Below are 18,721 nucleotides of genomic sequence, written 5' to 3'. Positions count from 1 at the left end.
GGTTATTTAAATCAAACTGCTCTGCGTTTTAAGGCTGAGCGGTGGCTTTCCAATTAACACGCTGAGTTCGGCGCCGAATTTGCTGTCCTTTCCATTCAGCCGGCAGCGAGTTAAACCTTAAAGCTAAGCCGTATTATTGTTTAGAATGTTTCAATACATTTCATTAATGCTAAATTTGATCACATTTTATTGACACTATGTTTATTAACTTATACTGTCGGTCCCGTGGAACGACGCCAGGCAAACGAAAATTCCAGTGCCGGTCCCCAGGAACCGACGCCGGCCACACGGAAAGTTCACTGTCGGTCCCCAGAGAGCGGCGCCGCGATCAACGTGTTAAGAAAGTTTCGGGCCGGTAAGTAAATATGTATTTAATTCAAATATATGAATTAATATGTAATCTATATATATGATTGATTGCATTTGAGTTCCATTTCGAATACTCAAAACTTAAACACAAAGAACTAGAGCCAGCAGATACATAAATCAGTTTATTGAACGCAATTTAACAGAATCGTTACAGGTGATGAGATGTGGGTAGCTCACTTCACCACAGAAACCAGCAACTCACGATTGATTGGCGTCACAGGGATCCACGCGCCGGACGATCCTCAGTCTATGCACGGAAATTGATGTGCACGGTATTCTGGGATAGTAAAGGCATTCTGCTCATTGACGTATTGGCGAGTGGTGCTCCGGTGAAAGCTGATCTTTATTACGCTTTACTAGAGAACATCTGAAGAGCCATTCAGAACAAATGGCTTGGGATGTTCAGTGCTGGTGTTGTGGTGTCCTCCGACAACATCGGACGCATACGGGGAATTCCACAAAATGTATGTTGTAGACGTTTCGCTGGGAGATGTCTGACCATCATGGCTCCGATCTTGCTGTCAAGTACTTTCACGTGTTATTGCACCTGAAGACGTTCTTGTCTGGGCACACTTTCCTACAGGTGAAATGTTGCAGACAACTGTGACGGGCTTCCTTTCTTCCCAGGCGACAGACTTCTATGACACTCTAATGGAAATAGGTAACCGACGCTATGACAATTGGTATAGTTCCATGTTTCTTATGCTGAGAAGTAGCAGAAATATAGCTGTATCTTTTGCAATAGAGCTTTCCAGGTAATAAGACTTTGTTTTTATGGTTTACGGCAAAGTAATTTTTCGGACGACCCTCTTATTGTTTAAATAATCATTATCAAATGAATATACCTTCATCTAAATAAATATCTAACTCATTGAAATCATCATCTATATAAATTTCCTTCTAAATCCAATCAACTTCATCTGCTAAATTTAAATCATCATCTAAGACATCTAACTAAGCATAACTACCCAAAACACATCTTCATGTTAAACCATCATATATATATTATCATCATCATCGTCATTGAAAATATCGCCAAATTAAGATAAATCATCATAGCTCAAATCAACTAAATAAAAAGCAGTATCATCTAAATCACCACCATCAACAATATGATTCTCATTTGATCATCGTCTTCATCACCTCAACCGTCTAAATCACCATCAAAATTGTTATCTGAATAACCAAGAAAGAAATTCTAAAATTATCACCAGATAATTCAAAACCATCATTTAAATAATCATCATCATCGAAATCATACCTTCAGTTTAAACCGTCGTATGTGTCATCATCACCATTATCATCGTCGAGATAGATAAATCATAATCCTCCAGATCATCTAAATAGAAAGCAATATCAACCAAATCATCATCTTCTTCATCCTCATTTAATCATCGTCTTCATTGCCTAACTCCTCTAAATTATTATATAAATCACTCTCACATCATGTATAAAATCGTCATCAGTCAAAACTATGTCACCATCAAATTCATCTAAATATTTATTATCACTTAATACACATCGTCATTTTAACCATCATGTATATCGCGTCACCATGATCATCGTCAGAATAAGATAAACCATCATCACCCAAATCACAAAATTTTAAACCATCCTATGTATCATCTTCATCATCATCATTGAAGTCGTCGTCAAAATAAAAGATCTTCACCTAGATACAAAGCCCAATCACCTCAAGTTTTATTATCATCCTACTCAAATATTCATACTCTTCATCATTAAACCATATACTCACGATCACCTAAATAAAAAATCATCAGCAGTTAATCTAAATCCTCGTCCTTAAAATACCAGTTAAATTATTTAAATCATGATTTTTTAGTGTTTCGCTAGAGTGCCGTCAAAAAGAGCCAGTTTCGTTCAGGTACAGACAGAAGGATATCACCGGAAGTTCACTATCTTTGGTACAGGTGTAGTAACCAAACGCCCTCAGGAGATGCCAGAGGCTTGGGTACGTAGCCGAAACCTATGCCATCTTAGATAACGTGACACTCGGAAGTGACATAAGAGTTTGAATAACGTAATGTTTCAAAAAGTTTTGTTTTTGTGACAACGAAAATATTTTTTTAAGTTTCATTTCAAAACGACGAATTGTTTTCTTTTTTTTTAGGCAACGGCCTCTTGAATCTCTTGAAATCTTGTTTGTAATGACATTAAAAATTTCCCTTTTATCATTAAATCTGTATTTGATTTTAATTGAGCATCTCATTACTTACTGTTTGTTCATTTTGCATAATTTTAATATAATAATAATAAGCAAAATGCAAAATGTTAATCGTTAATGAAAAATGCGACCAGAGATATAAAATAAAAAATTAAAAGACAAAGAATTAAATTTATATATAAAGTTTTACCAGAATAGAAAAAAAAGAGAAAGGACTTTAAAGAATAGAATAGTTGAAGGGGTGTTGTTTATGTGAGTATCGTTTGCTTCATTTTATTGTTGCAAACAGCGTAAATTCCTTTTGCTTTTCTTCCTTTAGTTTTGAACTTTATGTGTGGCAACAAGATAATTGATTGATAGAATTGTGTTTGTGACAGCCATGTAGAATGGCTCGCTTATTTTGTATCAATTATTTTGCATCGCTGACAAGTGTAATTTAATAAAAGTGTAGGAATACAGTTCATTTGTTGATTGATTATAGTTTGTGAAACATATTAATTTAATAGAATACAGGTGTTGAAAGCCAAAACATTTCATAAAATGAGGATTTCTGATATTTGCATTTTCAAATTCTCTATAATTTTAGCTTTCTTAAAACACCATTCTTTAATCTCTATGAAAATTAGGACTGTACAAAATCTAGCTTTAATTTGTCATTGAATGCTTTGATAATTGAGAATTTTTACATAAAATCGCCTTTTTCGAACGTGATTTTTTTATACTCGATGTAGTACCTGTTCTCAAGAACTACTGCTCACAGGTATCTGAAATTTTTATACCTTATTTACTACGCTTCCAAATATTTGCCGAAATGAGCTTTTGATTATAATCAGTGCTAAATTTTACTATGCGTAACAAAATATACTGTAAAATACTCTAGAATTTAAAATGATAAAAAAGCTCGTTTCAGGATATTCAGCTAGGTATTGTGATGTTCCTTCCCTTAGCGAAAGACGTTTCCAGAACATTTTATCTGCGAGGGGCTAAAGACGGTTAAAGGAAGGGACGTAGTTACGCCGGAAAACAGAGTGGAGGCAAGCTGGTGGGAAGAATACGAGACTTGTGACTTTTGCGGTTGGACCGGCAGTCATGCCGTGTGCAAAGGGATAACTTAAGCTAAATGTATAGTAGTGGTATTTGTTTTATTGTGTATTGTTTAATAAATTAGTGGATAAAATTTCAAAGCTGATCGAGATTATTTTCCTATTATGGCGAGTGCATTAGAAATGACCGAACCCGCCTCGGAGTTAAAACGGCGCGAGGTGCAAATCGGCGCAGTCGATTGGATAAGATTGTGAAAAAGGAAATCACTAAATAGTGAAAATAATAAATAAATATGGTTGTAAAAAGTTACTGAAAGTTATAAAATGAAATTCGGTGATAGTTCACGAATGGATCTACGATGAGAGAAGATTTTTATGACGAAAGAAAATGGCGCGTTTAGGGCCATGTGTGCGAATAAATTCATCCGATTTGTGAAAGCGTGATGTGCTAAAAAGTTAACAGCCAGTGAGTGGTAAAATGGGATCATCAGTGTTGATCATCCTAGTGAAATCGTGAAAAGTTAAATCAGGGGTAATGTGAATTACCGTGTTGTAATCATGTCAAGTTACGTGCCACTGCAGTGTGCTCATGATTAAAGTTAACAGCGTCAAGTTGTGCTCTTCGTTCGATATTTTCACTATCGGGATCAAAGGTAAGTCCTTCTTAATTTATATATTAACCATATTAACTTAGAAAATTATAATTGTTTTTATCTCTGTTAATAACATGATTCGAATGTCAGGCGTTAAAGCCAGTAGACACCGAGAAAGTATATTTTATATGGAAATGAGAAATTAAGGTTCTTATTTTTATCAAGATATAGGAGATTCTTAGAGATTCTTAGAGCAAGGGAAACGATTATTGAAACATTTGAAAATAATGAAAGGAGTTATGTTTGACTCACCATCGAAAGCTGATAAATGGCTGTTCTTTTTACATCATGCTAAAGTGATTCTTAATCTCTATAAAATATCTGAAGAAGGGAAAATTATTTTGCAGAGTTTAAAAACAAAAGTTAAAAGTTTGATCGCGACTCTCAATGAAATGGATTGAAATAACAATATTATGATTAAAGACACCGTATTAAAAGAATTCGAGATTCCTCGGAAAAACCGATCGAGGCAGGCTGGTGGCGTGAATACGAGACTTGGTACTTTAGCGATTGGACCGGCAGCCATGCCGTGTGGAAAGAGATTACTTAAAACATGTTTTGCGCGCCTTATATTATGTATATAGTTGAAATTACTTAAAGAATGTTTTGCACGCCTTATATTATGTATATAATTAAATGTATACTATACTAGTGATATTTGTTTTATTGTATATTGTGTACCGTTATGTGTAATAAATTAGAGGATAAAGATAGAGATTATTTTCCTACTATGGCGAGTGCATAGACGTCCTGCCTTCGTGGTGGAAAGGGCGCGAGGTGATAGATGTACTTTAATTATGTAAAAACCTTCAAGCCTGTAAGAACAGTAGATTTTCAGAAAAGGTAATCCAAAAATGGCCAATTTAACATTGCCGCTATAGGGTTTCCAACACCCCTTAATAAAAAGGAGTAAAATATTTTTTAAAAAATGCCATTTGTGGAAATACAAAAAAGAAATATATTTTGCTTATAAGAGTATATAATATTTCTGTAAAATAAATAAAGTGAGCATTTAAAAGCAAATTTTAAAATAAAAAACCAAAAGGAAATATTTATAGTTTTCAAAATCAGTATTACTTTTGTAAAATGAAAGAACTTAAAACCTTTTTAAAGTAAAAATAGTGAAAAGGAAAATTTAAATTAAAGTTTCACGTTATTAAAGTTAAATATTGAAGAGAAAAACATTTTTGACACGAGAAAGGGAAAATAAAAGAATTTTAAAGTCAAAATTACATTTGCACAAGTTGCAAATTTGATAGAGATTCGCGTTCCTTTAAGCCTCGGGCGCATCCCTATGACGGTCGGTTACTATTAAGCTTGTTATTGTAAACTGGCTATTCAAATTACAGTCGGTATGCGCAAAGGGGGCCTGAATCTTCATCCTGAAAAATAAACAAAATTATTGTTACACATCACATAAAAATATCAGTTAAAATGATAATTCAATTCTGAGTCACAAGCATGAGAATATTTGAAAAGGTTATATCGCATACGCAAATAACCAAAATGAAAGATACTCGAAACGGATGACTGTGCACTGTCTGCAAAATTTCAGACCGGATCTTGGTCGTTTGTGGTGGGCATTGACTTCCAAGTACAAAAGTGTTTTGAAAAACGTAAATGTTTGCGCTTTGGTACTTTTAAATTTAAAATAATTTGTTTTGTAAAAATTACGAAGCCTAGCTCTTCATATGTTTCTCCGACACTCATGATTTTATGAGGAAAAAGTTTGCACTCGTTATGAAATAATTTTGAACATAAGTATCTCCGTCTGATTTCGATGGACATCAGTCAATTGTTTTGTGATTTATTTCTTATAACCAAATACCTAGACAGAAGTCTAGGTATTGGAGGAAAAAATAATTAGTCAGATTTCGTACTTTGTGCAATAATAACCGTTTATTATTCGAAAAGACAAAAAGTTGCGTCATTTAAAACAGATTATTAATTGAAGTATATCCACGGTTGCACAAATAAAGAGCGAGTGAATATTTTGTGGACAGAGCGTGTACAATTTGATGAAAGGCATATGCAGTAGAAAAGTGCCCAAACTGGCGTAAATGGATAAAACGGCTTTTGTGGGAGTAAAATCTTTTTTATAATTAAATTTTAAATTAGTAAGTTATTTATTATGATATAAATAGTAAAATATAGATAACTGGTACTTTTATTTTCAGCTTTTTTGAAGTAAACTCATTACGCATCGTGCCAAAAGAAAATAAAAAACTTCTTTCAAAATTTAATGCTTAACGTTCTTTTTTGGAAATGAAAATATCAATTAACAATAGACAAAACTCTTCCTTGACCTTGCAAATTATTCTAGAAATCCTTGACTTCCTTTAGCTGGTAAAAACCTGAAATCTCTTACTAAATTTGGCATGGAATATGCCAGTAAATTTCAAACGTAAAAATGTGCGCCATTTGTTTTTACATAAAATTTCTCATATAAATAACTCTTGGATTAGACTTTTTTTGAAAAGTATCTTGACCCAAAACGTCTAAACTGTTTTCTTAAAACATTCGTTTGCTATTGAAAATTTTTAAATATAACTAGACTGAGTTTTGAATAAATGAAATTACAACGCATAAGTACATTGTTGGAACATTTTGTATAAGAAAACGTAATCGCATATAAATCAAGTTCTTATATCGCTTAATTACAATGCATCAGGTCTTTAGTAAATAAAGAAAGCAATAAAATACACATGGTGGTTTGGCAATACCAAAAACATCATATCCCGCAACAGCTCTTCTTGATTATTTCATACCTTAGGAAACACGAGCAAATATGTCAATTGCGGAAACATTGCAGTTTGGCAAGCGATAAGGTGGTGCGCAGGAGAAATGATTATCGGGGAAAATATTTCTGCAAGGTAGGAGGTGATTTGTATTCATTCTGGATGTGGAAGAGAATGTTATTCTAGGACTTCGAGAAACAAGGAACATAATTTGGATAAGAGTGCACTTTCGACCAAAGTGAATTTGCGGAATTAGGAGTCATGTTCTTCTTTCTGTAGTCATTTGAAACCGTGGTTCTGATGTCAACATCAAAGACTTAACGATATCACATTTGATTTTAGTGAAGTGTAGTTCATCCAGTGCTTTCTTCAGCAGTAGTTATGGCTTTTGCCGAACGAAACAAACACAATGCAAGTTTCAAATGTTAAGTCATTCAGTTTGCGAAAGAAAATGGAAATCATGCAGTTTGGTTTTCGTGAGTGCTTCGTACACGAGTGGAGGAAACATGAAATTTTACAATGATTATTGCGCCAAAGAATAACTGTGCATTGCATAAAGAAGTAATGAAATAGCTTACCGTCGGCGAAAGTGTTGGAAACTGCATTGTAGAAAATCCCCATCATCGCTAGAATGAATTAATTGTAACAAGAAACAGCGTACGTTTCTTTGACTTAAAAATAGAAAAAAGGAGTGCAAATGGAAGTGAAAACTCTAAAGCAAACTGAGTTTGTGTTTTCGATTTACTTCACGGAATAATTCAGTTCTCCGAGAAAAAAAGACAAAATTTTTTCAAAGGCTTCGCAAATATAGAGATAAAACTTTGATGAGTTTTTAAAAATATGGAAAAATTTAATTACTATCACGTGTTGCAAATATGGATGTCATTCCAGTAGTTTTTATACGGTAGGAGATAAATAAACAATGATATGAAAGAAAAATAACGGTTAACATAGAAACAATAGTCCAACGAGAAATCTCACCTCACCGTACTGATCTCCTGCTTAGCCGACCGTACGAAATTAAAATCCCATCGATATCTTTAAAAGAAAGATTTTGCAGAAGTGCAGTTTCCCGAAAGTGTTTTCATCCGTATTCAAGAGAAATGATCGACGGAGAAAAATGTCGTGAAACTGTGGATAAGAAATATTTGGCAAAAGCTTCCTTTTGTCTCAGATAATCAAGAAAATCCAATACTTTGAGACATGTTCAGCCTCCATCTAACGGATAACACAAATATGTTGTTGAAATAATGTTATACAGATATGACAGTTTATCCAGGCGGATTATTGCCATCAGTTCAGATATTAGACATATATGTCAATATATCATCGATAGAATATTTTTAACGTCAGTGGAATACTCGAGCAAACGTGAAGGTGAAAAAAACAGTTACAAATGGAGACCAAATACGTCATGCCAGTCCATAAATAGTGTGTCAGTAAATAATAAAAGCACGGAATAAAATTAAACCCATTTAATATATGTGGTATATCTGACGGTCTAGTTGAAACGGAAGATGATTATTTATCTGTTGATCAGAGAAAAAGTGACGGCGAAAATGAAACAGAATCCGATGATGTGCTTGAAGATATAACTTAAGCCGAATATGAGGAACTTGGATCTATGGAAGTATGGATCAGATGTGAAGGTGAAAATGAAACAGAATTTTTATAACGAAAATTTTTAAGTACATAAACTGTGTTATTTCTTTTAAAGAAAAAAAATTTAATTACACGCAGAAATCTAATTTTCGTATGCTCACTTTTTCCATATTTCCAAACATAAAATTTTTATAGCTGGCGTACAGAGCGCACGCATAAATTTCCATCATACATTTTGTTTTAAAAGTGCGTCTTATACGCCTGAATATACTATAACAAACATAGCTGAAACTTAAGTGATAGAGATATTTACATGCTTGCTGAACCATTGTATTCTGCTTTTTCCCTTCTATTAGTTTACAAATGTTTTCAAAATGTCGATGTTACGTTTTTCGATCTTTGTGTTGAGAAAAGAGATAAGGAATTAAAATTTTTATCTCGGAAAACAAAATTCCAAATCAGATTTCTAATGAAGAAGTGAAATTTTCTATAGCTTTACTTTCCGGATTATTTAAAATTAAGAAAAAGAAGAGAGAAAAAAAATAACTGATTTGGGTAAGCAGAATATTTAGCCATTCAGAATCTATTGATGGGAATGTATATAACTCTAATGAATAGTACAGAAATAAGATAAAGTTACGTTTCAGTTTGTAGGCCTTACATTTCAAAATGCTTTTATACATCTTAAAGCGCATAGCAAAAGATTAGGCTCTCAACCGCTTTTTGTGTAATAACGTCAGAGAATAATTCTTACAGTTACAAGGTTTTCAAATAATACATTCCTTCAAAAGTAATCTATTGTATTAAGATAATGCGTTTTCGAGGGGGAAGAAAATGAAACAGAACGGCGAGATCCTTCAGAGTATGATCCTGTAATGCTTTAGCAAATCTTTCGCAGTCTAAAGTAATAGAGAAATGTGGTAGAGCTTCATCTTACACTATAGTAATGTAGTCAGATTATTTATATTATGTGACTATGTGTCTCTATTCGATGTGTGGGAAAAAAACGTCTCCAACAGGTTTATATATACGATACCATTCAGATAAACGCAAAGCAAACCAACATTTCCATCTAATAATATTTATTTTATTTTAGTTATACCATTTTCTAGTTAGATAACCAATTTGTGAGCAAGAATTTGTATCGTAACAGTGAATCATATTGCTGCCAAATTCCAAATATAAAAAACTAAAGCTCACGAATCACAAACCGAGAGTTTCTGTGAGATTTGTGAGGTGCGAAGGAATCTCTATTTTGAAAGAAATCGAAATTGATATAAATTCGCTTTATAATATATTATTCAGTTTTTTTTCTCTAATTATATTATGATTCTGATTTAATGTATACACACATTTTAAAAGTTATTTTTTCGCTCATTTTAATTTGTAATCTTGAATTTTTACACTAGAAAAATCCTGAGTAGAAACGGAAACTGTGGTATGTCAAACTACATTTAAACAAGGTGAAAGCAAATTAAAAGCTAATGTACATACTACAATAGCTTTTAATTTGTTTAGAATTACAATCTTAGTAATGCAACTCAAGCTGATTAACACATAATTAAAAGCTGATAAACATTCCTTTTTGAGCGTTTCTTTGAATCTTGATATAAAGTCCTATAAATATCTGCAGTTGGATAAGACAGCTCAGGGTCAAACAAATTTTAAAATGAAATCTGTATAAATTAATTTCATGAGTTCAATTATGAAAGATATGACGTGCAATATTTATTTGCACAATTTAAAGCCAGTAGCATAACATAAATTTATAGTTGAAAAATACTGTCATGTGACTATGTGTTAAAAAAGTCAATAAACTGTGACTTTCCAGGTAAAACCGGAAGACCTCGCAGCCATGAAAGGCACTGAAAACATAGATCTGAACTACGAAAGAGTGTACTTAGTTGCTGCTAAAATAATGCTGATATCTTAAAGTTAGCATGACTAATTACTAGCTAATAATATATCAGTAGTTACACTTACCGAGCAAAATATTATCAAATGCTGTCCATATACTAAGAATACCATAAAGTTCTTCATAATAAAAATGTTATTGATAATAAATTTTGGTAAAATGAAGCAGGTGTATGATTTATTTGTTCTATTTTTCTTTTCCGGGTCTTGCTTCGTTTGGTCATTAAATCAATCGTTCTACAGTTGTTATCGAGTTCTGGCTCTTTTCGCAGTTCATCCGGTTTCCTTTTCGGGTTTGACAGTTCTTTTCCGGTTCCAGCTTGTTTTTCAGATGAGGATTCTTTTCCGTTTTTTGCTTTTTTTCCAGGTATTGCGTCTTTTCTGACTCGTCTATATTTTCCAGTTCTGGCATCTTTTCCGGCTCTTGCTTCTTTTCCAGTTTTTGCATTTTTTCCAGTTTCTTATTCTTTTTCAGTTCTTCTTTGTTTGTTGTTTTTTGCATTTTTTCCAGTTTCTTCTTTTTCAGTTCTTCTTTGTTTTTTAGTTTTTGCATTTTTTCCAGTTTCTTTTGACTTTTCAGTTCTTCTTTGTTTACTAGTTTTTGTATCTCTTTCAGTTGTTTCTCCATTTTCAGTTCTTCTTTCTTTTCTAGTTTTAGTATCTCTTCCCGTTTTTTCTTCTTTTTCAGTTCTTCTTTCTTTTCTAGTTTTTGAATCCATTCTAGTGTTTGTTTCTCTTTCAGTTCTTGCTTCTTTTCTAGTTTCTGTTGCTTTTCCAGTTTTTGTTTGTTTTTCAGTTCTTCCTTCTTTTCCAATTTTTTCTTCTTTTTCTGCTCTTGTTTCATTTTCAGTTCTTGCTTCTTTTCCAGTTTTTGCTTCTTTTTCAGCTCTTGCTTCTTTTTCAGTTCTTGCTTCTTTTCTAATTCTTGTATCTTTTCCTGCTCTTGCTTCTTTTCTAGTTTTTGTATCTTTTCCAGCTTTTGCTTCTTTTTCAGTTCTTGCTTCTTTTCTAGTTTTTGTGTCAATTCCAGTTTTTTCTTGTTTTTCAGTTCTTGCTTCTTTTCCAGTTTCTCCTTCTTTTCATGTTCTTCCTTTTTATCCAGTTCTTGATTCTTTTCCAGTTTTTGCATCTTTTCGGGTTCTCGCTTCTTTTCCAGTTCTTTCTCGTTTTCCAGTTTTTGCTCCTTTTCATGATCACAAGGAGGGTTTTCCAATCTACAAAATAATCAATATATCTTTATTTCAGTAGTAAAAAAGTGAAAGTAATGCAACGACTATCACGTTTAACATGTACAACACTTCCATATTTAGATACTATATAACACTTTTGGCTCAGTTTCATAGGGAAAAATCTCCCCGTAGATTTATTGCCTGACAGAATGTTTTTCTACAAAAGGCGAATTTGTTGCTTTTGTTCTTCTGACCTAAAGCCAAGCAGAAAAGTTAAAGCATTTGGCGTGATTTGTATGCAATAAGCGACCTCCATGAATCTCACGTAGAGCGTAATAATTTGCAAAGTTTCAGTGCCTTACTTTTCCTTACTTAATTTTGACATAAGTTGAAATAATAATAATAGTAATAATAAACAGGTGGCTTAAAACAGAGGGAAACAATGGCGAAAATTGCAAAATAGGAGGGAAAATGAAACTGAAATGAAAAATAAAACAACTACAAACAAAGGATGGAAAAAGCATTTTAGAAGATATACACGTAACGTTCTTTCTGAATCAGCAAAACCTGTATTTAAACGAGTATAAGTTTGAAAGCTTTGGATTCATTTATTTTTTGAATCAATTACTATTTCTTACGCATGCCAGATATTTTAAATTTCTTCAATTTTTGTATAATTTACTTACGTATTTTACCATTTCTTATTATTATCCAGTAGAGGTAACCTTACACATCATTAAAATATCTCCGAGTTTCCTCATTTAAGTCATCTTTCTCGCAGATCAATCTCTTTGCATCGCTGGCTGCACAGGTTTCAAATTTTCTCTCGTTATTCCGAATTCGGAACATAATGCTGGTCTATTTTGTCGTCCAGCAAGAAGAACTAGGATTTTTGCCATCATTTGTTTTCAATTGAAAAATTTATTCTCATCTTCAGTTGCATTCTTAAAGTTTTATTATTTATACAGGAATAAAGAAAGAAATCAAACAAAGCAAAACAAATTAGGAAAAGAAATATCTGTTTTCTCCTATATTTATTGTTCCCTGTAATTTCTTTTGCCTGTTCCATTAAATTTATTGAAGGAAAATTTGCTAAATCTTTCAAAATGTATTTCCTAAATCCTTATGCGAATTAAACCTTTCTGAGCGTTTCGGCTACACTTTAATGGCTTTTACAATTTAATGTTTGAATACTGACAGCTGCCTATGCTGAAATAATTTCTCCATTGACCTCGAAAAAAGAAGAATTAAAGTTCCAGGAGATTTTACAATGAAGGACACATATTTCTTATTTGAAGCGCAAGAGGATAAAAAAAAGATATTTTCGGATGGGAATATGTAGCATTTTAAACACCGTGTTTGTATATTTCATCATATAGTAGCAACACTTGAGTCATAAGCATTTATGCTCATATATGAGAGAGACGACGATGACGAAAAATGAAATGGCAAAACAGGGCCGAAACAACTTTCCTGGCCGCTACAAACAACACAAAACACAAGAAAGAACGGACACCAGTTATGCTTAGCGCAAGAGAAATTAAAAAATAGGAACAAAATTAGACACTTATGGACCTGAAAGAAGGTGTTCGAAATTACGACCTGCACCCTGATGTTATATACTGGCAGAATTTTAAAAAAAGAACATATACATCAGTGTTTTAAAAATACGAATTTTGCATCAAATTGCAAAACAAATATCTTAAAATCTGCCTTTCCATGCATAAGAGTTCAGGATTCGGAAAATTATATTTTCGTAAACGGTTTAGGAAAAATAACAAAAATTATTGCCTTGAGAAATGGATAATCTTGATATGAATACGAATTACGCCAAGACTACTCGTCAATGGTTGTTTTGAACACGCCCTTAATGTATATATATAACCCTTAAAAAACGTAAAGTGAGTGAATCTACTATTCGAGTGTGTCTTTATATCTTGAGTATTTAAGAAATAAGAATTGCATTTATGTATCTCGATAAAGCTAACGCTATTGCCCGAATAACAACGTTTATTTAACACTTGATATAACCAACTTCATATATATCTTGAAATAAAATATAAATTTCCTAATCAGATACTACCAATTGCAGAAAAAATACAAAAATAATGGAATTTCTAATAACACTACAAGTAACATACCGAGGAATAAATTGCGCTGCAAAACTGATGCAATCTACAATATGTAAACCACAAATTTATGTACCGCTATAGAAATGCAATAGAATGAGAAACGAAACTGTGATGAGAATTATAATGAAAAATTTACCATAAACTATTAGTATATGATATAAGTAAATATATACTTTTAATACTATTCATTTAAATATGTTCAAACGTTCATAATATTCATTACTTACAAACGCTTCTTCATCCATCGAAGCATAGCACAAGCCATTCTCAATTCAGTGCTGGTGCACGTCAATAAAATAAGGATAAATCCAAATTTTTACAAAAAATCAATCGCTTTGGCTCGTTTCTCAAAAAACGTATATCTACAAATGCAGTATTAATATATCACATCAATATAATTCGGGATCATAAAATCACCAAACAACGCATTAAACGCAAAAAATCGCATTAAGACAGAATGAAGAATTTTCACTCTTACAATGACTTTTACAAGAATATATAATAGAAAATTTTATTCTCATTCTTCAGTTACATTCTTTAAGTTTTAATCATTTATACAGGAAGAAAGAAAGAAATCAAACACAGTAAAACAAATTAGGAAAAGAAATATCTGTTTTCTCCTATATTTATTGTTCCCTGTAATTTCTTTTGCCTGTTCCATTAAATTTATTGAAGGAAAATTTGCTAAGTTTTTCAGAATGTATTTCCTAAATCCTTATGCGAATTAAGCCTTTCGGAGCGTTTCGGCTACACTTTAATGGTTTTTAAAATGTAATGTTTGAATATTGACAGCTGCCTATACTGAAATATTTTCTCCATAGTCTTTAAAAAAAGAAGAATTAAAGTTCCAGGAGATTTTTTTAATGAAGGACACACATTTCTTATTTGAAGGGCAAGAGGAAAAAAAAAGATATTTTCGGATGGGAATATGTAGCATTGTAAACACCGTGTTTGTAAATTTCATCATATAGTAGCGACACTTGAGTCATAAGTAATTATGCACATATATGAGAGAGACGACATCGTGGAAAAATGAAATGGCAAAACAGGGCCGAAACAACTTTCCTGGCCGCTACAAACAACACAAAACACAAGAAAGAACGGACACCAGTTATGCTTAGCGCAAGAGAAATTAAAAAATAGGAACAAAATTAGACACTTATGGACCTGAAAGAAGGTGTTCGAAATTACGACCTGCACCCTGATGCAGGTATCACATCTCTCGCACATCGAACATAGGATGTTCTCGAAAATACCGTGCATTCCCAGGACTTTCCCAGCAGCTGCCACGATATGTGTCACAAGTTCCTGTGTGACTTCTAACAGAGGTTTCGTGCAATAATGTGTTGACGTATCCCGAGAGGAAGTCACCGAAGGAACTTTCGAATACTTTCTTTGATGACGATCCCCTGTTTTTGTTCTTATTTCTTAGTTTCCGCTGCGCTAAGAATAATAAACAAATACCTTTACACTGTTCGTACCCTATTTTTCTTGTGTTGTGTCTCGTCACTATGGGGCCAGGAAAGCGTTTTCGATCATGAATTGCAATAAACGATTATATATATATATATATATATATACGGGAGTTGGTTTCTTCCCCTTGAAAAGTCAACTATTTTCTGATCAATGACAATGATTACATGTTTTTAATTTAATTTTTCCTTTTAAAATTGAAATTTTGTTCTTCATGATGATTTAATTCTAGTCCCCGTTAAAACATTATTAACAATTTACTTTCAAGTTACCTCAAAACATCTTTCAAAATATAACTTACCAGTATTGATTCACTATTTTAAAATAATTCTACTTTAAATAAACTTAGGAGACAATATAATCAATTAATCAATATTGTTTAGGAAATAAATTATATATATATAATCGTATATATATATATATGTTACCGTGAAAGATCGAAACTGGAGAATGTCGACTTTCACCGGAGAATGTCAACATTCACCAAATACGTCGGTGAATGATCGAATATTGCATTACATTTTTGTACATTCGGACCCTCACCGGTGTATGTCGACAATCACAGATATGCTCTGGTGTAGGTCAAAAAGAGAGGAGTATATGTACACGCTCTCGTTGCAAAAGGAAGTGTTCCACAAATAAATGCAGTTGTAAAAGCAAGGGCCTCTTGTGCAATTGAAAGTGTCCTAATAGTTTAAGTTGTTGCAAATAATAAGATTTGAATCACGTAATTTAGTAAATTTTTAACTTCTATTATTTTCCTTTCTCATTTTGAATGTACAGTGTGTTTCAAGTTCTTATATTCTTAAGTTCTTATTTTAAGTCCCAAGTGCGTTTTTTCGCGACCGAATTACGGAGAAGAAAATGTAATATTCTTATGTGTTCAACATTCACCATTAGTAGATGGTGAATGTCGACATTTACCGGTGTAAGTCAGAAATAAGTGTTTTTGAAAAATATTTCGGACATACAACAAGCGACTATGTGAATGTTGACATTCACCGGTGAAAGCCGACATTCTCCAGATTTCGGTGTTTCACCGTAACATATATACGATAAACGTATATATATAGATATATATGCATATGTGTGTGTGTGTGTGTGTGTGAATTAATGTTAGGAATTCTGATCGCACATATTGATCTATAATACAGAGCAAATTTGGCAGATGAATAAGATAAAATATTCAGATTTATTTCAATTCACATTTGCGCCCCCAATTCATTTGAAATTCTAAACTTACCTATTTCTAGAATATTTATATTTCTCATATTGTTGGAATAGGAAGAAAGTAGCACGACAGAGATAGGAATACCGTGCCAGCGTTGACAGAGATAGAAAAAATATGCATAGTTCTACAATATTGTGGTTTAGTAAGAGAAATATTTGTTTCAGGAAAATTTATATTCCCACTTAGCTAAGTCATCATCTTTAACTGAAATCATGTGATGGGGATATATAATATTAGATTTTTTTTCATAGATAGATTTTGCACTTGATTTGCTTATGCTTCTGAATTTAAATGATATTGTAGATTAGTTCGAGAATTAAATCGTTTACATGTTTGCATATTTTTAAATTATTTTAAATTATTTGGCTTTTTTCCTTTTTTTAGAATTTAAATTTGCATTTTTATATTTTTATTTTTTACTTTTTTACTTTTATACGTATTTGTTAAGAATTTAAATTTGTTTAAATATATATATATATATATATATATATATATATACATAAACATATATTTTAATTAATTAATTTTTATTTTTTAATTTGTTATTAATTCAAAATTATTTAATATTATATATTAAAAAAATAATTGCAATGAAAAGTTAGAATCTCGAAATTTTTATTATGTTTGATGAGTAAATTCTCAAAACTATAGCTAAATAATATCATAAATCTCTGTAAATCTAGAAATATGTAGTCTAACAGAAACAGGTGAAGAGAACAATTTATATGAGTTTTGTTCCGAATAGAGTACGGGATGGATTTCAGTGTTTACTTAATTTGTTTTACATACATATATATATGCATATTATTTATAAACATAAAGTCCTTTTTGTCTTTGTTACTCTAATTATATCAACTATTTCACACTTACTTCTCATTCACAAATTTTACAAACTGGCCGTTTAAACACGTGTATTTTGTATATTAGCTTTCTGTTTAGGTATTTCATTAGTTAATGCAATAAAGTTTCCTCATAATCAAAAGGTATGACAATAAATTTGAATTCTTCACAATGTGATTTTCCAACTTAAACATTTATAATCTATTTTTGTAATGAAGGAATGAAAAAACATTACGCATTACAAATCTGAAAACGTATTATTTTCCAGACCAGCGTTTTTGTCAAAAAATTATTAAACGTATAATTAAACTGGACCTGAAACATTATGTTTTGTTTTATTATTTTTTCCGAAAAGACTTACGTCTCCGACACGTATTGCAATCTTAAACATTGGGGATCCAATTCTTCTAGTAGTTGATCGCTGTAGTATATTCCTGCTTCTCCTTCTTCTTCTTCAAATATACGTCGATAATTATTTGCGCTGAAATATTTTTATTTTATTAAATATATATGTTCATATGTTTGAATTCATTAATTTAATAAATGATTACTTATACGTTTTTTGTCAAAAGTAGTAAGTTACAGTTTGCGAGCATTTTTACAGATTGTCAAAGATTTTTAAACGCTCAATGTTCCACGAAGAAAATATCTTTACTTATTCAAAATCTTTTAAAAACAATAAATATGGAAATGAATATTCCTCTTATTAGCCTAAATTCCATTATGAGAATATACAGGTATAATAGGAAATGAAGCTGCTGGCACCAACAGCTCAGGATGCCATATTAGAAGGTCTGATTGACATCTATCATCTCAGATCAAACATTGCAATCAGGAAAAAAATTTCCAAACACGTTTTGATAAAATAACAAACAGGATGGGACGAGGCAGATACAAGAAGATTGCTCCACAGTTACTTTCCGCAAGTATCCCTATAAAGAATACATTTTTTTCTCCAATTAGATTGGCAACAAATCATGGAAAGTTTCCATTTTATTTCCAGAGATTTTTAAGAAGGCACGTAAAATGCGAGCGCGAAAAACCTGCAAATCTAGCAAAACCTAAGCTTTATAAATGGCACTCTCCATTACTTTCCATTCTTAGAAAAAGAAAACTAGGATTTGCATCAAAAATTCCAGAGAATGTTTTTTCTACAATATGAAGTGTGTGTCTGCACTTGAACAATTTATGAAATATATTATTGAAAGTGATAGAACTGTGACTATAAGTATCTAATCATATTACAAGAGTTAATAAGCAAGTATTTAAGAACATGTAAATTTTTTAAACCGTGGCTTCCGTTGACCAGGCTGATCAAATTTCCAGTCGAGCGCAACTAAGCAATGATTGGGCTCTCAACCTTATGGCTGCG

General features: G+C 32.1%; 1 protein-coding gene across 1 annotated transcript; it reads right to left on the bottom strand.

Annotated features, from left to right (window-relative positions):
* Positions 1–471: 471 nt before the first annotated feature.
* LOC146997125 (uncharacterized) lies at positions 472–13,120 on the bottom strand. Its single transcript, XM_085816734.1, has 2 exons — positions 10,574–13,120; positions 472–5,632 (listed from the first exon to the last, which is right to left on the bottom strand). Exon 1 carries the CDS (start codon positions 11,631–11,633, stop codon positions 10,728–10,730), a length of 906 nt encoding a protein of 301 aa, XP_085672860.1. The 5' UTR covers positions 11,634–13,120; the 3' UTR covers positions 472–5,632; positions 10,574–10,727.
* Between the last annotated feature and the right edge of the window lie 5,601 nt (positions 13,121–18,721).

Source organism: Stegodyphus dumicola, chromosome 5, assembly GCF_044657685.1.
Source record: "Stegodyphus dumicola isolate Sdum_Otavi_A_Nest chromosome 5, ASM4465768v1".
Taxonomy (NCBI): Eukaryota; Metazoa; Arthropoda; class Arachnida; order Araneae; family Eresidae; genus Stegodyphus; species Stegodyphus dumicola.
The sequence above is the reverse complement of the archived record's forward strand: the minus strand, read 5'-3'. Positions and strand labels throughout refer to the sequence as shown.

Coding starts and splice junctions, on each gene's coding strand:
- LOC146997125 (XM_085816734.1), bottom strand. CDS start 11,633: ATGCAAAAACTGGAAAAGAATCAAGAACTGGATAAAAAGGAAGAACAT.